This window comes from Halichoeres trimaculatus, unplaced genomic scaffold, assembly GCF_033239565.1.
Source record: "Halichoeres trimaculatus isolate MK-OKI-2021-1 unplaced genomic scaffold, fHalTri1.1 fHalTri1_scaffold_21, whole genome shotgun sequence".
NCBI classification, from domain to species: domain Eukaryota; kingdom Metazoa; phylum Chordata; class Actinopteri; order Labriformes; family Labridae; genus Halichoeres; species Halichoeres trimaculatus.
Genome location: NW_027437199.1, coordinates 23,893,594 through 23,918,220, shown reverse-complemented (window position 1 = coordinate 23,918,220; position 24,627 = coordinate 23,893,594). Strand labels below are relative to the sequence as shown.

General features: G+C 41.5%; 2 protein-coding genes across 4 annotated transcripts; one reads left to right on the top strand and one right to left on the bottom strand.

Moving 5' to 3' along the window:
* Window positions 1-879: 879 nt before the first annotated feature.
* On the top strand, window positions 880-12,528 carry slc37a3 (solute carrier family 37 member 3). Of its 2 annotated transcripts, XM_074698766.1 has the most exons (15): window positions 920-980; window positions 2,429-2,514; window positions 2,754-3,003; window positions 3,858-3,972; window positions 5,212-5,304; window positions 5,397-5,480; window positions 5,570-5,715; window positions 7,285-7,381; window positions 7,471-7,555; window positions 7,738-7,940; window positions 8,029-8,170; window positions 8,397-8,498; window positions 8,615-8,814; window positions 9,047-9,112; window positions 11,184-12,528. In XM_074698766.1, the coding sequence occupies exons 3-15, from the start codon at window positions 2,927-2,929 to the stop codon at window positions 11,274-11,276; spliced, it is 1,503 nt and encodes a 500-aa protein (XP_074554867.1). In that variant the 5' UTR covers window positions 920-980; window positions 2,429-2,514; window positions 2,754-2,926; the 3' UTR covers window positions 11,277-12,528. The 2 variants fall into 2 exon arrangements, with proteins under 2 accessions (XP_074554866.1, XP_074554867.1); XM_074698765.1 differs by lacking the exon at window positions 2,429-2,514 and having other exon boundaries at window positions 880-980.
* Window positions 12,529-18,149: 5,621 nt separating this feature from the next.
* On the bottom strand, window positions 18,150-24,083 carry cdkn1d (cyclin-dependent kinase inhibitor 1D). Of its 2 annotated transcripts, none has more exons than XM_074698803.1 (3): window positions 23,885-24,083; window positions 20,571-21,049; window positions 18,150-20,341 (listed from the first exon to the last, which is right to left on the bottom strand). In XM_074698803.1, exons 2-3 carry the CDS (start codon window positions 21,037-21,039, stop codon window positions 20,283-20,285), a joined length of 528 nt encoding a protein of 175 aa, XP_074554904.1. In that variant the 5' UTR covers window positions 21,040-21,049; window positions 23,885-24,083; the 3' UTR covers window positions 18,150-20,282. The 2 variants fall into 2 exon arrangements, with proteins under 2 accessions (XP_074554904.1, XP_074554905.1); XM_074698804.1 differs by lacking the exon at window positions 23,885-24,083 and adding an exon at window positions 23,565-23,770.
* Between the last annotated feature and the right edge of the window lie 544 nt (window positions 24,084-24,627).

The following is a 24,627-nucleotide window of genomic DNA, read 5'->3' as shown; positions in this document are numbered from 1 at the left end:
TGGCAAGTGTAAGGTATCTTTCTGCTGCCAATGGGGTTGTCGGCGTATGCACACTTGCCAATGCTCCCGTTTTGGTCAGGAGATTCCCGTTTTTTTTATCACCCCTTCCTGATTTTCTCCCGGTGTCATATTTCTCCAGGATTTCTACTGATTTTTACCGATATCTCATCTTGCCTTATTATCATTATTTTCCGCTGCCCGTTTCATTCGACTCCTATTGTTTCCACTCAGACTTCATTGGAGTTACACACCGGTGATGTAATTTCCCTATTATTGGTTTGCACGCGCAGCTATGTTTACCACTGCCGCGCCCACATACCCCACCAAATACTTGTGTCAATTCCAGAATGAGTGGAAAAGAGAATCCTGTTTAAACGGGACAGCGCGAAGGGGGACGGGAATATGCATAGATTGGTGGTTAATCTATGCAATGTATGCCTTTTTTGTTTGTATTTTTATTTATTGAGCATTCATTGCATAGATTAACAACCAATCTATGCAATGTATGCCTTTTTTGGTTTTATTTATTTAAGTAAGACATTTTTTTTATTTACCATTTTTTGCATGGGCACTGTGGACAGCTATTAAATTTGCTATATGACTTTACTTTGTTATTGTGGACTGTTATTTTCTTTGTCTAATGAATGAACTCTGTGAAATTCAAGTATTTCATTGTTCTTGTTTTGTCTGTATATGACCCCCCCCCCCCCCCCCCTTTAAAAATCTCCAGAACTCTGAGCTGAGGTCTCAAGGTTGGCAAGTATGGGTGTATGACAGCTGTCACAGTAACAGGTGAAACAAACAGCTAACTTTCACAAACCCCAGTCACCCTACCGTCGTTCCACTCCTGTCCTACTGGGGGCAGCAGCGCTCCGCTGTGCTCTTGTTGGTGGCAGGTCGGTTGATGACACAGGATTCACAGTAAACAGATTTTCAGCCTCAGAAGAAGCGAACCTACCCACGGACACAGAAGCTGAAAGGTAAGAAAGCACGCATTTTTCGCCTCACAGAGCTTTAAACTGTCAGTCTGCTCTCTGTTTGTAGAGCTTAATGTTAATAAAGCTGTCAGCTCTGTACATAACGGCTCTGTCAGCACGAACTATGTTCTTACAGAGGAGCACGGATAGGCTGGAAATCTGACAAAAACTCTCCTAAAAACATCAAGATTATGACTAAAATTTGCGCAGTATACCCAGTATTACAGTGTGTTTCTGTGCTGTTTAGAAAACACGAGCTGTCATCTACGGTCATGCTAAATAAGTCATGTCAACATACAAATAAATGCGTTAAAATGAGAGGAACAGCACAAAGCCTCACTGTGCATGGCATTAAAAGCGTCTTTTAGGCAGAATGATCCTCTTGTTTACATTTTCCCTTTATTTTGTGTCAGTGAACCATGACCAGTCACACCTGTCAGTCTTTGAATCCGCATGGCATCGAAAACAAGCTCACATAGACAGAACAGCAGATCACTGATAGACTATTTCAATATAGTGTTGAACACAGAACACAGACTCAGTGTGACACCATGGAGCTCTGTCTTCCTGTCAGGAGAAACAGTATTTGTTTTCACCTTGAGCAGGTTTTATTGTGACCTGGTTTAGGACACGTTGCATACACCTTGATAACTACAGTGATGTTTGGTTTGTAACCAGGAAGCCCAGGTGGAGAGGCAGTCATGTGAACGAATTAAAATCATTAATAGATTATGAAATCAGCCGCTCACTTAAATGTAAAGTCATATATATATATATATATATATATATATATATATATATATATATATATATATATATATATATATATACATATATTTAAGTTCAGACAGACAGTTTAAGTTCAAACAATGAAAAATGAAGGTAGCCTTTAAATAAATTTGTAATGCAAGTGCAGAAGTTAAGGTATTAAAACTGTGCTGACTTAATCTAATAAACGCCTGGATTTAAAAGAAGCAGACATTTTCTTAAAGTTTGTTCAGATATTTGGAGCATTAAAACAAAATTCTGCATTCCACATATTTGGTTTTGATTTTGGGGAAGGAAAATATACCCATCCCAGTTCTATTTTCTGACAGATGCAAACTAACACACAATTATAGTTAAAATAATAAGAAATAATTTCTAGTTTCTAGCCCTGCTCTCTCAGCGAACCTTTCCTGGAGGGAAATGTAATGCTAATATAGTCTTTTTAGACACCAAATGCCAAGTTTTGGGATTGTATGAGGACTGTAAGGAGGGATCTCTGTGGTCTTCGTTCTAACTCTGTTGAGCCATGAGTTGTCATCATGAGATGCTGCATTGCTCTAGCTGCTGGGGGAGGTGTTCTGGTTTCGGGGACGGTCACACACTGGGCCCATTGATACCTGCAAGCACCCAACAACACCCAGCAACTCTCTGACCAAATGCATCCATTCATACTCCTGTTTTAGCCAAAGGATATGGAAACTCCAAACAAAAGAGTCCCTGTAGTAAAGAGGGCATCATCCAGGAGTGGCTGGACTGGTTTAAAGGACAGGTAAAGTTTTTGTCAATGTCTGGCCACTGAAACTTTGGGTGAAGTCAAACTCTGAGCACTGTGAAAAATTTTTACTGTTGAAGTTTGTTCATGAAACACGGAGAGGCAGATTTAAATGTGAGGTGTGTGGTGGTGGAAATCACTGTGTTTGTGTTCATTTCTAGGAAAACTTTCTATCTAAAGGCTGATTAACAGAGACTTGTGATGTACTAATACTAGTTTGAAATCCTTCTTTCCAGGCTATGTGGTCATTGTCCCAGTGATGTACCCGTCCCATCTGGCATAGTGGGAGTGTGTAGCAGACCCTGGTGTTCTCCTAAAGACCTCCACCTCCACCTCCACCTCCACCTCCACCACCACCACTTACTTCTTCTCCCACCTCCTCCTCTTCCTCCCTCCAGTTGTCCCTGTGATGCCTCCCTTTAACTGTGGCTACCTGTCACAGTACACCCATCATCACCTGGTTGTCTTTCTACTCACCTTCTTTAGGTAAAGTAGACCCCATTGCTGCCTTAGAGGAGACTTTTGTGGATACATTTAATTTTTTAAGGAAGCTGTTTTGTATATTGATTTGAAAAAAAAAAAAAAAAAGATAACAGAAATCATGAGAAGTGACATGTTTGTCAGCAGAGTAGGAACAAAAGTCTCCTGAAGTGCCATTAGCAGCTCACTGAATGAGCTTCATTTGAGAAAGAACTGAGTTGTATCAAAGAAAAATGTAGCTGGTGCAAAAATGTATGAGGAATGATCTGTTAAAGTAGGTGAAAGGTCTTGGGTGCAAGGTTAAGTGAGGTGAGATGTGGTCAAGATACCTGGGACAGTAGGTAGTGATTTCCTATATGAAGCATGCTCCACAGATTCACTAAATAAACTGTACAGGTTTTAGAAACAGGTAGAGACACTTTTATTCAGCAGCGCAGGATTCTAATTGTCACATTCATCACCACCTGGTGATTCTCTGGCTATTTATAACATTTCAGTGAGATTTAATCTTTTATTACTGCAGATCAACTTACATGTCTGCTGCCTCTGTGTGACCTTTCTTATCATGAGCAAAGCAAAGAGCCGTCTGCAGCGGAGCGTGTGCACACAGAGCAGACTGCTGCTCAGCAAAAACAGGCTTTGCATTCAGGTGCTTCCTATAATTTAAAACTGCTGCTTCATTGGCATTAACCTTCTGTGTCTGGAGAGAGAACATATGATGTAGCTTTTCAGGAATTTTTAATAAACACAGGTCATTTCACAGGCTTGATAACAGAATGGGAACAGAACTTTCTGTCAAAGTTGTTTGCATTTCCTCTACCTGAGTGAAGAAGCTGATCTTTTTGCTTCTTTATCTGCAGCTATGTGCTGCTGCATGCATCCAGGAAGACCTTTAGCAACGTGAAAGTCAGCATCTCAGCCCAGTGGACACCGTCCCCCAAGAATGGCTCTGCAGTGCCTTACACTCCAGGCGAGGTATGGAGCAGATTCGCATCAGATGTGTTATACCTAAACAGAAAGTCAGTAAAACAAATCTAGGACAATACAGAGAGCTTAGCCTGCAGCTGCACCTTTGAAGACTGCCTGCAAATTTGTGATACATGGGTTGGGTCCTCTTGTCTAGAGATGGACCAATATGGATTTTGTTAGGGCCAATACTGATGAATGAATGAATGAATGAATGAATGAATGAATGAATGAATGAATGAATGAATGCTTTATTTCAAACATGTGAAAATAATACAAAGAGAAGAAAAGAAAATCAACTGAGAAAAGAACACAAATGTGTAATTGTGAGATTATTTATGAAGTATTTAGCCTTTATCTAGAGCTCATCTGATCGTGAACTCTGAAACTTATTAATATAACCCACCTTATTGTGTCTCAGGAAGATATTATTTATTAGATTTCAGTTTTCTGTATTAATCCTCTGTTATATTGATTTGATGATGGTTGTGTTCAGTGTTTTGTGCTTTAAACTCAGATTTATGATCAGATTCTGAACAATCCTCAGTGCATTAAACTTCCATTAAGCTCTGTTGTGTTTGTGAAGTTTCATGTAGAGAAGTCTGAGCTGCTGCAGCGTCCAATCAGAGAGTGATATTCCACATGGGGGCGTGTCTGTCAGTGAAAAGACTTCCACAAAGCCGGCTCTCGTGTCTCCTCAATCATAGCTCCTCCGATAAGTCTCCTCCATCCTCTCTCCTCTCTCCTCTGAGCGCAGTTATCGCTTTGGGACAGTCTTCAAACTGGCGACTAAGAAAGTACTTCCAGTGCCGTAGAGATAGGACGGAGGAGGCATAAAGTTAATGCATTGAGACGCACCCTAAGTAGTAACTGCAGACATCGGCACGGCTGCGGTGGAGCCAAATCAACATAGTTTTGAAATTGGTTTCTTATCAGCTATTGGATTTTTAAAAACGGCTGATGCCGATATGCCTCAAAATGCCAAACACCAGCGGCAATAACTGGCCCGGCTGGCCAATAATCGATTTCTCCTTACACTTGTCTACTTACTGCATGTTTTTTCTTTATCTCTTTTACTTCCTTACTCTTCATTAGTCCCCTCCAAGAGATACCCAGAATGCCCAGAAACTGTGTCAAAATTGTGAAGCAGGTGTATTCAAGGAATCAAACTGAGGATGTGTAGGATTGGGATACATAGGAAGTTGCTTTTTTAGAATTCTTCTTTTAGAATTCTGTCTTCTCTTCCAGACATGGGAAGACAATCATCTGTTCAAGGATGAAAAGCAGGCCACTCTGTTTCTGGGAGCTCTGGACTCCCTCTTCCTCTTCTCATACGCGGTGGTGAGTAGCAAGACGTCACTTTTCTATTCATGTTGAGTTTTGTTTCAGAGGAGATGCCTCATGCAGTATTAAAACATGTGGTGACCTCACAGGGTCTGTATCTGAGTGGAATAATCGGGGACAGGGTCAACCTGCGCTATGTGCTCTGCTTTGGCCTGTGTGGTTCTGCTACTGTGGTGAGTTCAAAGACTTCAAATTCTGCTGTGTGTGGAGTTAATGCGATCCACTAGATCAAAGTTGTGACTCTTTGTGTGTGTGTTTGCAGGAGTTCATGTTTGGCACACTCACTGAATGGCTAAAAATATACAACATTTACTTGTACTGTGCCCTGTGGGTGCTGAATGGCCTGCTGCAGTCCGCCGTCTGGCCCTGCGTGGTGGCCGTCATGGGGAACTGGTTCGGCAAAACAGGGTGGGTAACGCTTCTCAGGTTTATAAAAGTCTTCTTGTTCTGTGGAGGCTTTTAAAACTTCAGTATCTGTGCTGTCTAGGGCTGTCACTCTAACGCGTTAATTACATTAATTAATTGCACCACAAATTAGCGCTTTATAAAAATGAACACAAGATTATCTCATTGGCTGAGCCATTTTCAGAGCATCTTGAACAATCTATCAAGAACAAAATAACATTGTTTTCTGTGTCTATGTAGGCACCAAAACTACCTAAGAGTGGACTCTCTTCTTTTATGTCTCTCTTTCTGTTTTTGATCCAAAAAACAGACAAAATGTACTTTTTGTTGATCAAGCTCATCTCGGGCGCTCCATCCTTTGTTTCTCTCCACGATCGACGTCATCTTTTCTTACGATAGCGCCGCTCTTTTCCTCTAAACTACCTCGACACATCCTGAATTCGAGTGTGAGCTGTCTGAACTTTTTGACTTGCAGCACCTTTTTATGCCTCTGTCATCTCACATCTTCTACTCATATATATGCTGATCTCTTGTCCAAAGAGCGCACTGCTAGTTTACGAGCGTGGTTTTGATTAACAAGCTCCCCCAGACCCTGCCTCCCCCCAGACCCTGCCCTGACCTCTGCTGAGAAACATAATTTACTTCTATAGATGCAATAAACTGTTGCAACTGAATTGGCTTCTTGACAAGACAGTTAAAGCACCATCTACAGGCCTGGCATGCTGACAACAGCGTTTTCAGTCCCTCCGATTTTTTTACTACGTTTTCGCGTTTTCGGATGAAATGTTCAGCAAACAATGTTCCCATGTAAACGCGAGGCTGAAACGCAACAAAACTTTTGCGTTTCACCCTGTAAACCGCTTTGGTGCAAACGGCCCCTTAGACAATGGCCACGTATACATGGACCCAAATATTCCGCTTGGATTCGCTTTATTTGCTCAAACGGAAAGAATCTAACCTTTGTATACACCTCATTCTGAAAGAAAAGTGCTAATTTCACAAGGGGTGGAATATTCCTTTCCCCAAACCGATTGAGGTATCATGTATCCACTCAAATGGAAAGTTGTCAGGGTGCGTTCCTTCAGCGCATGCTCAGATATGACGTATAGATGACGTAAGACGCAGCTAGAGACGTTCCTCAACTTTAAAAATGGCGGCGAGCAGTCAGCACTGGACTGCTGGAAAGTTTGTTTTTGATCCAAACTTTGAAAGAAATGAATATAATATCAAGCCTGGATGGACGAAAAACTCGCAATACGGAGTATTGCAACACCGTGATAAACAAACTGTCGTCCTCTAGCTTTGATAAATCTCGTGATGTTTACGTTTTTGTACGCATGCCCCATTGACTATTATGCTTGATTACAGCGGCGCATGTAGACCAGAGATTGGAATATTCCTTTGCATGTATACAATTGTTTTCGGAAAAGTCATTTGGACAGATTCCATTCAGAAAGACAAAAAACTCCTCATGTAACTGTGGCTACTGTCTTCTTTTCGAGATCAGAAGTTGATTTTTCAGAAAAAAATCCCAAATTTGATTTCTGATTTTCTTTCTGTTCTTGTTTTCAGTCGTGGTTTCGTGTTTGGTCTCTGGAGTGCTTGTGCATCTGTTGGAAATATCCTGGGAGCTTTTCTGGCTTCAAGTGTGCTCAAGTATGGATATGAGGTAATGAATACACTAACTATTATTTCATTTTGCACAGTATTTTTAACCTCTTAATGCTGAGTGAATGTGCTTTGTGTTGCTGTGTGCAGTATGCCTTCTTGGTGACATCAGTGGTGCAGTTTGCTGGAGGGGTGGTGGTGTGTTTTGGTCTTCTTACATCCCCTAAAGAAGTTGGTGAGGACTGGAGAAAGACTGTCAAACTCTATTTTTACTTTGACCTGACCTTATTCCACCAGAGGCTATTTTTAACTCATGTCAAGTGTAACAGTTTAGAGTCTCATTTTCAAACTTCCTGACTAAATCAAGGCTGTATTCCTGTGTTTCTGTGTTCCTGTGTGTGTGTGTGTGTGTGTCAGGTCTAAGTTTGAAGACAGAGACTGGACTCAGCCCGGTGGAAACAGACACAGACAGTCACAGACCTTTAATGAGTGATGAGGAGGAAGAGGTAGAGGGGTACAGCAGAGGATACGATTCAGTTCTGCAGCCTGAAGAACCTCTGGACGAGCCTCCTAAAGCCATCGGGTTCTGTCAGGCGTTCTGCCTGCCTGGAGTTCTGCCAGTGAGTTGAAACATTTTGTTAACACCAGGTCCAACAAAGAGATTAATTGGATTCTACATGCCTGACTCCGCATCTGTTCATGCTGCAGTATTCTCTGGCATACGCCTGTCTGAAGCTGGTCAACTACTCCTTCTTCTTCTGGCTTCCCTTCTACCTGAGCAACAACTATGGCTGGAAGGAGGCCGAGGCAGACCGCCTGTCAGTGTGGTACGATGTTGGAGGGATCCTCGGTAAGTGGCATCTAAGTAAATACACCTTTATTGATTCATTTTAGATTTATCTGGAGGGTGGAGCTCTTTTATTCCAGGTCTGGTCAGGATCCAAGCTGCAGAGAGCTCCAGTCTCAACAGTCTCTAGTTTATTTCAAAGTCTACAATCATAAAAACCTAGAGTAAAAGAGGATGTCTCAGATTTGGATGTTGAAGACTCTCTTGTCATTTCTTGTTTTTGTATCAGGTGGGACAATTCAGGGTTTGATTTCTGACTTCATGGGAAAAAGATCTCCAGTGTTGGCAGTCAGTTTGGCTCTGGCCATGGGAGCTTTAGTGGGATACAGCCGTGAGTATAATGTGCAGCTGAGAAATCCTTTTGTGCCTCATTTATGATCTCTATGGTTTTGTAGCTTAGCATTAGCCACACTATAGGAATCCTCTCTCTGTTACCATCCCTCTCAGACTCACCTGATGGCAAAGTGGTTAACGCCGCGCTCTTAGCCACCACTGGCTTCTTCATCGGAGGCCCTTCCAACATGATCAGCTCGGCTATCTCTGCTGACCTGGGGAGGCAAGAGGCTCTGAGAGGCAGTCAAGAGGCGCTTGCAACAGTCACCGGCATTGTGGATGGGACTGGAAGTATCGGAGCTGCAGGAGGACAGGTGAGCAAAGAAAGAGAAAACCTCTCCATAGAGGAGACGTGGACTTTTATTCCAAGAGAAACAATAGAGATCCAGTTTGATTCAAATATGAGTTTATTTGTCAGACTAGCCCTTTGTTTGCATGTTTGCTGATGCAGTTTTATCATTAAGATGTGCATGACCAGCCACTTGTTTTTAGTGTCGAGCATTACATGAATGTGAATTTTCTCTGGGCTTTCTGTTTGACCTTCAGTACCTGGTGTCGCTGATTGAGAGCAAGCTGGGCTGGATGCGTGTCTTCTACTTCTTCGTTGTGATGGTAAGACATCTTCCTGAAAGTCCTTTGAAATGCATCACACCTGAGGCAACAGGAAATTATTTCTGCTTGATCATGGACCAACTTGCAAAAGAATCTGAAAAAGTCTTAGACCAAACTGTTTTCACAAATATCAGGAACTGGGTCTTTTTAACGTCTTTGTTGCGTTCTTGTGTGCGGTCTTCCCCTTAGAATTTCCCTCAGATTTAGTCTAAAAACATGCCCACTAACATAAAGGTTGTATAAAAGGCTCAAAAAGTCAGCACCAGGTCCCTCTAATGCCTTAAAATCTGATATTTGCAATTTTGTTGCACTTGTTGCAGTGACAAATAAAGTTCTATTCTATTCTATTCTATTCTATTCTATTCTATTCTATTTCTGTTACGGTCTGGCGACCAATCGCAGGGTGTCCGCGGGTCTTAAAAAGTATTAAAAGTTGATAAATCAGTTGCGGGAAATTAAGGCCCTTAAAAAGTATCAAAAACTCTAAATTGTAATGTAATTAGGTATTAAATGTTATTGGTATTCAAGCTTTGACTCCAAACGTATCCATGAATATTTATTTTCCTCCTTGTGACTGTTACAAACTAACCTGACATGCCAGACAGACAGTTCCATATATACGCCACAGAAAAAAATCCATCTGTTTGGAAAATGTTTTCAGGGGCTGAACCTTCAAAAATAACCACACCTGGTGATTGGACGATCATCCTGCTCGTCACACTCATCACAGACCAGCGTGAGGATCTAGAAAAAGCTTTAGCATCTCAAAAATATTTCTCTCTAGATCATAAGAGTTTCTCAAGCCCCCTTAAAAAAAATTCTCAGACTTTTGATGACCTGGGATCTTGGATTCTTAAAATTTAGAGAAAGCTTCCCCTGATCTCAGTTGTTTTGGAACGAACTTTCTTTGTTCAAATCACCTTTTTACTGGATACAACGTGACGAGATAAGGTATTTATCAATACAGTTACATAACACTGTTGTTTGAGACGTGACAACAAGCAAAGTTGTAATTTTGTGAGGCACAGGCTATATATTGCGCTAGCTGCCCAACATATCTGTAGGCTAATGTGACAACAAACTCAGTTTGTACAGTAGTTATGTAGCCATCTGTATGAAGTGTTGATAGAAAGCAAATAACACAATCTGAAGCACATGTCCATGAATTTTGACAAAGATGAAATCAATTCTTGTTGTTTTTCTCCAAGTTGGTCTTAAATAACAGCTGTTACTTTTTGTGGGAATGGGAATGTCAATTAACCTGCCTTTAGTTTTATTTATTCTTTCAAGCTTTATTCCTTCTCAGCTTACCTAATTTATGTTAATGCAACTGTCATAGATCCGTTGCTGACAACAGCTTAAAGTCGGGATAGGGTCTTCAGACTTTTTAAAAGGTTTTTAAAAAAGTCTTAAAAAGGTATTGAAGTTAACCTCAGGATTTCAGCATATACCCTGAATAGTAAAGCTTGGACCCAAGAGCAGACAGAGGCTGGGGAGCAGTTAAGGAGTTTTTATTGAAACCAGTGCCGGAGGTTTGAGGAGGCACTGGAAAAGGCAGAGGACACAGGTAATTAGCCAAAACACACCAAAACTTGCAACTAGCAATACTCAAGTGCTTGCAAGTAGGCCAATGTACCACGGTAGCAGTGGGAATACTATGGCATCAGCCTCCTCTCTCAGCAGGGCTCATATGCAGTCTCCTGATGAGCCTGACTGGCCACAGCTGTGCTGGTATAGAGGTGGCTGGTGCTGGAAAGAGTGACAGAGCTCTGCCCAAGCTCTACAGGGGAGGCCAGGAAATCTCCACAGCCACAGAACACAGATCACCACAATTTGGACAGTTTCATCCACCTTGAGACCAACAGGACCAGCTGACACCACTGACCACTAGTTTATTTACTCTTTATATTTTCCTCTTATTTATTTCCCAGCAGCAGTGTCACAACAAAACGTCTTAGTTTGTCATTTTTATCTCCAACATTTTATCTGTTGGAGTCATGAGTATGTCTAAACCTGAAGCAGCATAATCATCATACAAACACACCTTAATTCTTGTATTTGTTTCTCACAGACAGGGGGCAGTATTGTGTTCATCACTCCCTTACTCATCAAAGAAGTTCGAGCCATGTGGAGAGACAGACATGAGCTGCGTCGTCAGCTGTGAAGGGCTCTGCCTCTGTGGATGTTTCTGTTTTATCTCTGACGTTTGAGGTTTAGATTGAGAAACTTTGTGGAGGATGTTTGTCTCCATCTGAATGCTCGAGGTGAGCTGTAAATGCAGAGCAACCTGCTGTCACTCCCACAAGCACTAGTGTTTGTTGGTGCTCAGTCTTATCCTCTCTCTGAACTGTTACCTGTAAATGTGCTTTTATAGTGCCTGACTGAATCTGGCTTTTAAAGGGAACTGTCAGTAAGTTCAGACCTCTCAAGGCCTTTCACAGAATGTACTGCTGTAAATATTTGAAGATTTGAATGGATGTAAAACCTTTTTAAAGATGCTTTTCAGCCAACTTGAATTGTTCTTCACTTAAAGAGAAGAAGAAGATCCCATGCTCTGAGTTTATTCAGGGGCTGGGTTCACCGTAGGAATGTGAATAATAGTGTAGTACACCATCCTTTTTGGTCTTTTAGGCTCCTGTATATATGTACCATACTCTAATGAGCTAATGTTGCACTTTAGTAATGTAGGATCTGTAATTAGACTGAGTTAAAGGAGTTTGATGAATCACTTTTACCTGAAAACCACTTTGTTTCTCTACTGTCCAGTTTTGTTTAACATTTTTATTGTGACTGATTTTTATCACGTATTCAACATGTGCCATCATTCCTTTTTACTTCCTGTTTACACCTCACATTAAGTGTCTTAACTGATAAATCATATGTTCACACTCTGACAATCTGCTGTTGTCTTCTTGGTTTACGATTAATTACGTGTCCTCTTTCTGAAGTGTAAACTGATGCCTTGTTTGCAGAAAAGAAGTCTCTGTGTTTGTAGGTTTGCACAGTCATAAGGATATCTTGACGATGAATCGTTGCTGAAAATCGATGTTTTGCAACAAACTGTGTAACTGCTACTGATCAGAAAACTGAAACTGACATCCTGTGTGTTTTTCCTGGACATGGTTTTGTTAGTTTTTACTTTACTAAGCTCTTTGCTCTATTTCCAGTTCCCATTTGCAATTTTGTGACACTTGTTGCAATGACAAATAAAGTTCTATTCTATTCTTTTCCATCCTGAAGTATTTAGTTGTTAATAAAAAAAAAGGTTGTAATTTGTTACTTTCCTGAAGTGAGCTGTAAAAACATGACTCCTGACATAATGTGCTGCACAGCTTAAACTGACTTTGCCAAGAAAACTGTAACAGAATGTAAATTTCAATTCATGTTGGATTTTTACCCGTGTTGTGTTTCTTTTTTTTGTCTGTGTTCAAAAGTTTTAACTTGTGTTGGTGCAGATTTTGTTTGAATAAATGCAAACAACATTTTACATGCTTAGAGGCTTCTTCTGGGAACCCACAATATCTCCAAAGATTTCATTCATTAAGGGGACGTTTACACGACAACGGTTTTAGGGTGAAACGCAAAAGTTTTGTTCAGACTCGCATTCACACGGAAACAGCATTTCAGCCGACCTAAAACGCAAACTTTTGAAAATGGCCTCCAGAGTGGGATTTTTCTGAGACGCTGCCGACACATTTACCACGTAAACAGTAAGCCAGCGTTTTCAGTGGAAACACTGACGTCACACTTTGCTTCACGAGAGCGCATACAGCAGGACAACAGTACCGTTTTTACGATCGTTGCATACTACCACGTTGTGCTTGTGCTGCTGAATCTGCTGACTGTCTTTCAACAAAATGTGCATCTGTTGCTCCCCTTCTGAACGTAGTATTCCTTAGTATTCCCCAATACACCTGGGGGGTAATTCCAGAAAGCAGGTTCAGTGAAAACTCTGAGAATGTTACGCCTGAAATCGGGGAAACTCTGGGTTTCCAGTTCCAAGAAGAGAGGTAAGTGAAACTGAGTGACTCACCATGGCAATTGACTCTGTGAAGCTAACCTGCCCCCTAGCAGGTTTTCTATAAGAAACCCAGAGTTAGGCCTGCCTCTTCACTTCTGCCGTGTGCAAGTTATGGCTTAAGGAATCCAATCGACATTGAGGCACAATTTATTTGCGCTGTTTTGCATGGAGACAGGCTCTTCAGACCCTGTCTGGATGTGCTTTCATTCCCAGGGGAGTTTTTGTTGGAGCGGTACCGTACGGGATGCGCCTCCTAGCTCAAATACGGGACGTCCCGTGTAATACGGGACGGTTGGCAACCCTATGTGTAGGGCAGTGCGCAAGCTAGCATTGGCCTTAAAGCAGCTGCTCCCCATGATGGTGGTGTTCCCCGGGCACAAAACCCTGAGGAACATTAAAGAGGGATTCCACAGGATTACAGGTACATCAAGTCATGTAATCACTGTATGTTAATGACAATCTATCTAAATTAAGATTATATTTTTCTACATTATACAGTATTTAATGTTAGCCCATATTAGTGATGTTCTGACGCAACCTCACATTAAGATCTGTATGTATCCATCTTTTTGCCAGGCTCCTGAATGTAATAGGCTGCACAGATGGTACTCAAATACCTATCACTGCTCCATCAGTTAATGAAGGGGACTATGTTAATAAGAAGTCATTCCACAGCATAAATGTTCAGGTACTGTAACTTCACATCTTGAAGTGATAGGACTATAACTCATATGACAATGCTACTTTAATGTCATTCTCTGCATATTTAAGATCATATGTGATGTTGGACACACCATCACAAATGTGGAGGCAAAGTGGCCGTGCTCTGTCCATGATGCATGGATCTACCGTGAGTGTGGCCTGAGTGATAGATTTGCACGTGGTAAGTAGACCAAAGTGTGCATATATTCCTCAATGTCTTTCTCCTAACCCAAAAGGATGTATTAATTGCAGGAGAGTTTGATGGCCACTTGCTTGGGGACCGAGGATATCCATGCCAGCCCTCATTACTGACCCCTTACAGCATTTCAATGTGGCCCACTGCAGGACTGGAGCCCGGGTTGAGATGACTATTTGCATTCTCAAATCCCAGTTCCAGGGTCTGCGTAAACTCAGGGTCACGCCACAGAGAGCATGCGACATTATAGTGGCATTTGTTGTGCTCCATAATATTGCAACTATTAGAGGAGAGCAACCCCCTGCCATACAATTTAATCACCCTGAGGATGACCATCCCACCTACCCTGCTGAGGTGCAGGATGGAAGGGCCATGAGGAACATCATTTGCCAAAACCACTTTCAATATGATGTAAATTTACCACAAATAATTCAGTTTTCAATCAGTCTTTACCCCCCGTAGATACAAATGCAACAGTCAGTCTTGGTACTTTGATGCAAACAATTAAAACATTGCTGCTTTAACATTGCACCCACTTCAGCTGGCGTTCAAGCAACTGAATTTCCAAATCAGTCTTCTTCATCTGAAGGTCCAAGAACATAATTTCTTTGTCCTTTTTTTATTTGTCTGATAAGATGCTGTCTGTAAAGTTCCTTGGCTGGTAACTGCTAAAACACAGGGGTGACAATGAAATTCCACAGTCCCACATGCAGAATCAACCTGGCATTTACTGAGTATCTCACTGTGTCAAGCTGTAGGGTTGATGGACCTTCTTCCCATTGGTTATGACCAGCCATGTTCTATTGAAAAAGATTTCAAACAATGTGAAAGTTACGTCTCCATTCATAAATGTCACACTCCACACAAAGATATGAAGAAATGTGATTTGGTAGAAATCTGCTTTACAATCAACATCTACTGTATACCTCTGTGGGCCTGTCTCCATTCATCTCTGTGGCAGCAGACAAGGTTTCTTCATCAACATCCTTATCATCCTCATTATCCTCATTATTAATTGCTTCTTCCTGCTGTGAAGAGCACTCTGTTTAGTTATAATGATTCATTTTATTTATACACCCATTTTAATAACACTCAGATGCTTTACATATAGAGCATAGATTATCTTTAAACTTGTATTGATGTAAGATATGAGTACTGAGTACTTACGAATGCAGGCGCAGGTTGACTGGTGGTGGCCGGAGTTCTCAGCCAGAGTCAGAACACCATCTACAACTGTACGGGGTGGGGGGTAACGAGTAGTAGGTCACATCCTATCCCAGGGTCATTTTGAATCTAATCATCTAATCACTTACTTCACCATGGGTATGGTTTGATATATAAATGTAGGAAGTGAGAGGGTGAGAGAAATCAAATGCAATGAAATTTACATTTCACGTAGAGACATTTATACATTCATTTCCCTGTGAGGAAGTGTTTGATGAACTTATCCCCCCAGGGATGCCATCAGCAATGGGCTGCCCAGACGTCTGGCTCAGGGCCAGCTCTTCCGCCTCGGTCAGAGGTGCAGGGGGTTGCCCTCCTTCCGTTTTACGGGCTTCTGCCCTATTTCTATTAGCTGGGCACAACTCAGATGTTACCAAAAATCAAATATAAATAAAACTTGGGAAGCGCACAATTATTGTGAAGTAAACGTGCCCAACCTGTCTGGATTAAATTCTTAGATTTCTTTTTTAGTTACTGCCATGTTCTTCTCACACCTATGGTATTGCACCTATATGAAAGTAAGTATAATTCACAACCACTTTTCCAGCAAGTGTGCTATAATTTGCAGTTCAATCTTTCAAAAATGGATGAGTGCATTCTGCATTATGCATTCACCCTGTGAGCAATTTTCTCTCATGCAGCTTCTCTTTCCTTTGCTGCCACTGCGGTGTTTCTCTTTTTCATGAACACAGATTTGTAGTCATCATATGAAGTCATTAAATCCTCTAATTCAATTGGCGTAAAGTACACAGAGCGAGTTTTCTTTTCCATGCTTACGAAAGTGGATCAATGTATCAGTGCTCCATTGATGATGGCTTTTTGTACTGGTTGTGCACGCGCTAAACTCAAGGTGAACCCACTCAGAGTGGATTGACCTAATTCATATCAGCTGTTCTGGAACCAGAGACTCAGAATTTCCCATCTCAGTGTAAATCAACCTCGAGCTCACGATTAGACTCAGGGTTTGCTAAACCATCTACCTGGAATACTCCCCAGATGATCGGCTCAACTCTACTTTGGTGGAGATCTCCCAAAAGCTGCTTCTGGACAAAACAGTTACAGTACCACCTGTAGGCCTGGAATGCTTACTACAGAGTTTTCCGCCCCTCTGCGTTTCTGTGTAAGTGCAGATATTTTTCTCTGCGTTTTCACTGCGTTTCAGCCTTTTCAGATGAAACGTTGTCATGTAAACGGGGCCTAAGAGCTTCATGAGACCAGTGTTTATTTGGTCAGATATTGATAAAGATGTTGATTAACACTTAATCTTTACTCTTAGTCCAAATGGTTTCTCCTTAAATTTATTCAAATGGTCGATCACTTGATTGACTTTCAAAAAATATTAGCAATCACAGGAGCATACTTAAAGTTGGGGGACAATCAGGAGAAATCACAAGCCAGGAGAGCAGCCAGAGAAGGGGTTTAAAAAATGGGAGACTCCCTCCATATTCAAGAGTGTCAGCAGCCTGCCAGTACTCTTTATGGGTAAAAGTAACAAGTTTATGTATGACACAGATTGACAAAGATAAAAACTAAAGACATTTTCTTCATCATTTTAGGTTATTTCGGTAATTTTTGTAAACTCACTCAATAATTGTAGTCATTGTTTTATGTAAAGCCTCTTTTATTTTTATTTTATTTATTCAATGAAAATGTTTTTTTTTTTTTTTTTTTTTGCTGTAGTACTCACGGTTCGCCACTGGATCACAGATCGGTGTTCAGGTTGCAGAAAGTGTTCAAATTCTTTAATATTTCGAAAAAGTTACCAAAAGGTCTCTATTTATGTTTAAGAACATCATTCATTACCGTTCTAGATGAATTTAATGAGAGACATGCAGCTCCCAAGGCGTCTTTCAGAAGCCCGTCTGTCCTTCTCTGAGACACAGCTAAGGGAAGCTTGGCCTGCCCGGGACCAGGCTTGTTATGCTGGCTAATTTACCATGGTTACTAGGCTGCGCTATCCCTTAGGCCTCGTTTGTGGAACCGAACTCTTACCAAAGTTGGGGAGGCTAACCGAAACAAGCCAGTCTTTGAGCTAAGCCTGCTTCATGGAATACCCCCTGCTCTGACCAGAACCAGGCTGGAAGCAGTCAAAGTATGTTTAATCTGTGGCCTATTTGCTGTATGGACACGCACCAACAGTACATCTGTTGCAGGTAAGTGACCAAGCTATCAGCTAACTCAGCAAGCTCGATGCAGGAATGCAGTGATGTTATTTTGACAGATTACATACACAATGGGAAACATATCAAGGATTTTAATTATGACCTTTTCCTGCAAATATTTTTGTCTCATTCACAAACAAAAACAGTAAACTTCCGTTTATCAGAGTTTTTATTATCAATGAAATGTTTTATTTTTTCATTGGCATCAAAAGAAAAAAGGTTGTTGGCCATAACTTTCATTAGCTGAATTGAAACCACATGAAACAGTTATTAAAACATCCAAAACTGTCTGGTTTTAATGCAACGTGATGACAACCAGAGAGTGCTGCTCCTTAGGGTAGAAATGTCTGCCTCTGTTGTTTCAGGGTTCAGTAATAATAATAATAGTAAAAATAAAATGAAAATATCATGAGACCAGTGTTTCATGTTTTGTATTGCTCTGATGAACACTTTATATTTTGGAGCCACAAATCAACAAACTGAAAGACAACAGTATACCAAAACAACCCACAAATCATGTGTTTATACAAAAAGAAAAACATTCTGATTCAGTGTGAATACACTTCTTACATGATGCATGAATACTAAATTATAAAACAAAGGTTATAAAACATTCATGCATGAACAGGTCAATAAGCAAACGCTACACATCGATATAGTTGTAATAGCTGAACCAGGAAGCAAAGATTGCTTGGGAGCGCAGAGAGGAAAGTCTTGACATATTTTATTTCCATTTCCTTATTGTGTCCTATGTTGACTAAAAATGAATTTAAAGAAGTTAAAATTCGAGAAAAATCTGCATTAAAAAATGGAAATAATTCAAAATGTCAACAAATACATTGTTTGTGTGCGATGGGTTTTTTGTTGTTGTTTTTTTTCTTTAATTTTGTAAGTTCTTTACAAAAATAGTTATCTTGTCAACAATGTTTAAAGTAGTGCAAAGATATAGTTTCAGGAATAATTAGTTATTTGTTGCAAATAAAGGGAATTAATAATAAAATCCCCACATATAAAAATGATACAAACAAGAAATAAGTTAATACAGGCTTTTAAAGTTTCCTGTTGGCAGGCTGGAAAGATGACACACACACACATACACACACACTCACACACACACACACACACACACACACACACACATACACACACACACACACACACACACACACACACACACACACACACAGAAAGGTTTTCAATCAGGATGTTGGCCTTTCTAGCTTTGTGTTAACGTGATCATGAAGAACAGCGCTAAGACCGCACACAGACTGGGGTGGTTTGTTGGTGAAAAAGAGGCTGAGAGGCTTTCAAGGAGGGGGACAAAAGCGTGTCTGAGTCTCAGACCACTCATCTGTTTGGTGAAATCCTTTCATTCAGAGATGACTTCTTTCAGTGTTTGCCCAGAAAATTTTTTCCCAGTGTCCTCATCCTCCACCTCTTCCTCATTTCCCTGCTCTGGGAAGCAGAGACCCCCTCCCTCCCTCTCTCTCTTGGCCCTGTGGGGAGTGAAGTTTCCTCCTCTCTGACACACTGACTGTTTTACCCAAACCAAAGTCAGGCTGCTGAACTGACACCATCAGTCCTCTGCCTCTTTTCACAAAAACCCACCCGGCATCACGTGTTGTTTTCTTGTTTAGATTGGTGAGGTAGCAACAGTGGATTAACACAGATTATGGCTTTCATCCATGAAGGAGTTAGATTTCCTATAGGTTCATTTTATGACCCACAGCTGAAAACTCAAATAAAAGGCAACCACTGTGAGTCTAATCTGCACAGCAACTTCTCTTTGGTTCAACTGCCACAACTTTAACAACTTGACTCTTTCTTTCATACACAAACACTTTGATGCACATGTACACGATGCACAGTGACAAAGAGGTAAAGCCACTCTGCTCTTGATTTAGAAAATCTAAAGTCATCCCGAGTGAGACCAAAAAGCTCGAGTCCTCTGAGCTGCAGGCGAGTGATAAAGGAAAGATTCCCTTCATGGAGGAGAGAACACAAAAGAAATGCTACATTAATACAAGCATGAGGTTGAAAACAACATGCAGAAAACAAAAAGCAAAAAGAGGAAGAAGTTGGTATGTGTGTGGGGGTTTTTTTTTGCACTGTTGTGATGACAACAGTGGAGCATTTACGGGTCATGAAGATTTTAAGTCTAACATGATAAAGGGCAATGGCACAAGTTTCCCCCAACACCTTATTTCACTTTGTTTGATGCATTGCTTGTTCATTTTTTTCTTTTAGAAATTATTATTCTTTATGTGACGTGATCATGAATAATAAATGAATAATAAATAAATACTCAAATAAGAAACACTATTGTTATTATTTCTCAAGGTTTAAAAGTCATTATCTTCTCTGAGCCTCCACCACTGACCTTTAACCCTGTGTCAATCATGACCGCCAGATTTTACACTCTGTTTGAGGTTTTGACCCCAAGCCAAGTGTTTGTGACTCATTTAGCTAAAATAACCTCAGAGGACTTTTAGCATAAGGGTGACGAAAGATGAACAGCTGAAGTCAAATACAATCAGAGGAAATCTGTAAAACTGGAGTCGGCTCTCTGCCCATTAAGAGTGCATTCAATGTGATTTCACAGTTCATTCAGAAGCTGAGGGTTACAGTAAAAAGCGTGCAGAGCATGTCTGAAGGAATTATTTGAGGAACTGTTTATGAATGAGTCTGGACTACTGTAGCTTCCTTGTGCTGAAAATAAACATTTGTGAAAGTGAGAAGACTTTTCAAGCCCATGCTGAGCGAGCCTTTGGACAGTCCATTCAAAAATGCTACATATATACATCTGATATGAAAGATATCGGTGTGAGGTGACACCATGAAGGCTCTGGTTGTAGTTCTTCTTTTCTACTGCCGAGATGGAGCCTTGTAATACAAGAGCCGCCTCTTCTTCACCTTAAAGAAGTCTGGAGAGAAAAAAGGACAACCTCAGAAGAATATCACAGCATGAAGAAAACACGGTCAGGCTGTCTGCAATTTTTGTGCAATAAGACTTGAAGGTCATCACCAACATGATGTCACCAAGGGTTAAACCAGTAATAGCAGCTGGCGTGTTATGACACATTTACTTAATGGCTCTATAAGAAGACTTTCTAAACATCAACACCAAGAACTTAAGATATTCGTCAGACTAACCTTTGATCGACAACTGTTTGCGTTTTCCATGCAGCTTGATCCTGTAGCACCTACTAGGGCTCACATCGAGACACTCATCCCCAGACCCTGAAGAGCTGCTGGACCCTGAGGACCCCTCCCTCAATGAGGGCAACATATGCCTCTTCAGTGGATGTGTCATAGGTTTGACCATGCAGCTGCGATAAAATGCAGGCACATCCTGGCACTTAAGCTCCTCCCACTCCATGCTGGATCCCTTCCCAGGCACTTCACCCTGGAAATCAAAGTTCCAGCGCTTATTGGCAACCTCCACGCTCATGCAGAGGAGCCTCTGGAAGTCGACTCGCAGCTGCTGGTGGTCAACAGGACCGAAGAGGTTCCTCCTCACTGGCCCCACCTTGAGGTTGAGGGCCTCAATACCTTTCAGGCGTGACAGCTCCATGTTGGACTCTGCAGCCTGTTCTGCTGTGGATGTTGAAGGAGACGCCATCGCTCCGTCCCTAGGGGAGAACAAGGCATTAGACAAAGATTAGAGGCTGACTGTGAGGCCTGCAGAACTTCAGGGAGGTGTGATTACTAACGAACATATGACCCCCAACATGTACCAGCAGACCTGCCCTCCTTTATGTGATTGAACACATGTGCCTTAACCCACTGAGTAATAATTGCAACAGGCAACTCCACCAGCACCAAATAAATCTCCAAAAACACACACACACACACACACACACACACACACACACACACACACAGTGTGTCTGGGTGAACCTAACTCTCCACCTGCTTCGGTGTCGGCCTGTCAAAGGTTAGCATTGGAGGTCAAAAGGAAATGAAGAAATTTATCACTAAACACAGCAGCTATAAACTGTGTTCAGCTCAGGCAGGAGAGCTGGGAACCATAATCTGAAATATGGCTGCAGCCTAATCTGATGGCAAACAGACCTTCAATGTGTTCTACATGTTGAATTTGATTTGTGGGTGGTGGATAACCACACCCACCACTGGCTCTATGAGCCTCTGTTTGACTCTTACTGAGGGGCCGTTTACACAACGGTTTTAGGGTGAAACGCAAACAGTTTTGTAGCATATCAGCCTCGTCCTGTTTGTATGCGCATGCGAGGCGGAGTGTGACGTCAACGTTTCCACTGAAAACGGCGGCTTACTGTTTACACGGCAACGGTGTCTAGAGCGTTTCAGAAGAATCCCACTCTGGCAGCCGTTTTCAAAAGTTTGCCTTCTAGGTCGGCTGAAACGCTGTTTCCGTGTAAACACGAGGCTGAAACTTTTGCATTTCACCCTAAAACCCTTGAGGTGTAAATGGCCCCTTAGTATGCCCCAATTCACCAGATGCTCAGCTTAACTCTGCTTCAGTGGAGATCTCCCCAAAGCGGCCTCTTGACAAGATAGTTGTAGCACCACCTATAGGCCTGGCATGCTTACTACAGTGTTTTCAGTCCCTTTGCGTTTCCTTGTAAACGCAGATTTTTTTCACTGCTTTGGCGTTTTCAGATAAAACATTGTCGTGTAAACGGGGCCTTAAACTGTGTACCTAATGCTTTATCAGCTGAGTGACAGCTGTAAAAGATGGTAATAGCAGTTTACTACTGATACTGCTCAAGGTCTGACTGTCAGACCTGAATAAAGTTTCTGGCAACAGAATTATGAACAAGTTTACATCCTGATAATTGTCAATCACTTAAAGCCATCAGAAATTAAATCAGTGCATGATTTACACACATTAACACTCTGAAACGATTATAACTCATTAAACATTTCTGGTGATATTTTTTTTTTACAAAATTTTCAAAGAAAGAAAAAAGCATGAATACAAGAGGAGCCAGAGGGTGGAGGGGCCTGTGAAGGGTTAATACATCCTGTCCAAACCTTCACTTTATGAGACAGTTTCCAAGAAATGATCACATTTTTACCAAAACTCCATCACTTCCTGTTAACTAACAGCCTATAAACACATTAACGTAAGGGTAAGCCTGCAAATTATAAAGTAGAATCTCCAGATACGTTGTGATTTTTAGCAAAAAAATGTGTTATCAGTAATTCTGCAGGAATAGGTGAAATTAACCCAAAAAAGTTGTAAAGTACAGATTAAAAAACAAAAAACACCATGAAGGGCAAACGGGAGGGGAGGGGTCTGAGGTAGCATTATGTCACCTGCGTGTAAAAAATACTAAAAAGAATACTTTGACGAGAGAACCAGCCATTTTACGATCCCTGGGTGCTCATGTAAACTGTAAAATCTCAAACCACAGCAGGCTGCAAAGCTTCACTCTCCCCCTTCGTGCGCACTTTGCGCTGATCACTTTCAATAACACATCCAGGCTGCACCCCACTTCCTTTCAAATGGTTCCTCCTTAAAAACCGGGAAAAAGTTGGCCAGAGCAAGTCAGAACCATAACTGCTTTTTTTTCCAGCAGCGCCATCCCTCTCAGTGAAAGTTGTTTTCGTCGAGGAGCGTGGGCGTGGTTTGTGGATCATGTTTCCATACATGCAGAAAAACACACAGGAGCTCCTTCAAATCCAACTCAAACTCTTCATTAAAGCCTGACAATTAACATGCATGAGAAAAATAACCGTTTACAAGGATTAAACATCACGATAAAACTCGCAGGAACTGACTTTACGCAAAGTGCGTAAAGTTTTGAAGAGAAACTTTGTGACGCAGCTCTGCTGCGGTGAATGTGGGTCAATGAGATGCACAAAACGATCTGCATCTTGTCGAACCACGACACACATTATATAAACACAAAACAACCACTTTGTAGCATTTACTAAACACAGAAAATAAGTACTCTTGAAAAGAAGATACGACTCTGCACAGGGAAAACTAAATTTGCGCATTTAATGGCCAACCAAAACTTCGTAAAGTTCCCAAACTTCATCTCAAATCCACCAGGCACAATACTTAACTAAAACACGACACCGAAGAGGAATTAAAAATGCAAGCTGCTCTTTTGTTATGTCACGATATGACAGGTCAAGTAGTCTTTTTCGTCTTACCATCAGCGTCGATCCTGCAAAGTTTCTCCAGGAGCAGATTTCTCTGCTGTTCACACACTCCGCTCAGATGAGTGACTCCTGACAGACCCGTGGACACAAACACGGTCACGTCGACATAATACACACAGTCACAACCCACTCAAGGATTTTTCTCGTCCTCTTATCAGCGACTTGTTTGTGAAGGACCGGGGGGTGCGTGAAGGAGTCACGTGGTACGGTCGGTACAGTTATTGTTGGAGCGCAGCCGGAAGATGACAACAATCTGATAATTCTATTCAGGTTTTACAAAAGTGTTAACAATAATTAAAAATGTTACTCACCAGATACACACGTTGCTAAAGTCTCTTTCTCTCTCTCTCTCTCTCTCCGTGTCAGCCTTTGCGCTCCTGCTCCGTTGCTCTGCTGTCAGTGCTGCTGCAGCGCCCCTCTGCCTCCCCTCTCCTTCAGACTACAGAAGTAGGTCAAATACCTTGGTGATGGCGGCCATTTCCCCTCTCCCGCAAATGTGACACACATTCTCGTGTTGTGCTTGCATCACGTTTTGTTTTGGCCCACAGCCCGCACTCTGCAGTCACGTTGAGCTGCAACGTGACTCGGACAAACAGCTCTTTGAGCCTCTCAAGCTCCATCATTCCGAAAAAAACATATAGGCCTACACGAAGCTCCAAGAAGAGGAAGAAAACTCGCAGAAGTTTAAGACATGTTCATGAGCTGCAGAGAGGAAGTGGAACAAACTGTGTCAGTAACACTTTGACTTTCTGACCTGGTTGTGAACGTTTGGCCCTGAAGAGAAGTTATAATCCGTTTAACTGCAGCAACATAAAACTTTTATCAGCCTTCACAAATGTTGACTCTAAGAAAAGACTGGAAGTGGAGTTGAGAAGCAACAGTTTTTTTCAAGAATTCTGGAGATGAAAGGAAGGTGAGAAATCAGGCAGAGGTTATTGAAGTCTTTGGGGTCTGAACCAGGTTTTTTCAAGATAGGAATGACAGCTGCAGATTTGAATAGAGTGGGGTAGGCTTGTCACGATACTGGATTTCTAACTTCAATACGATATTTTGT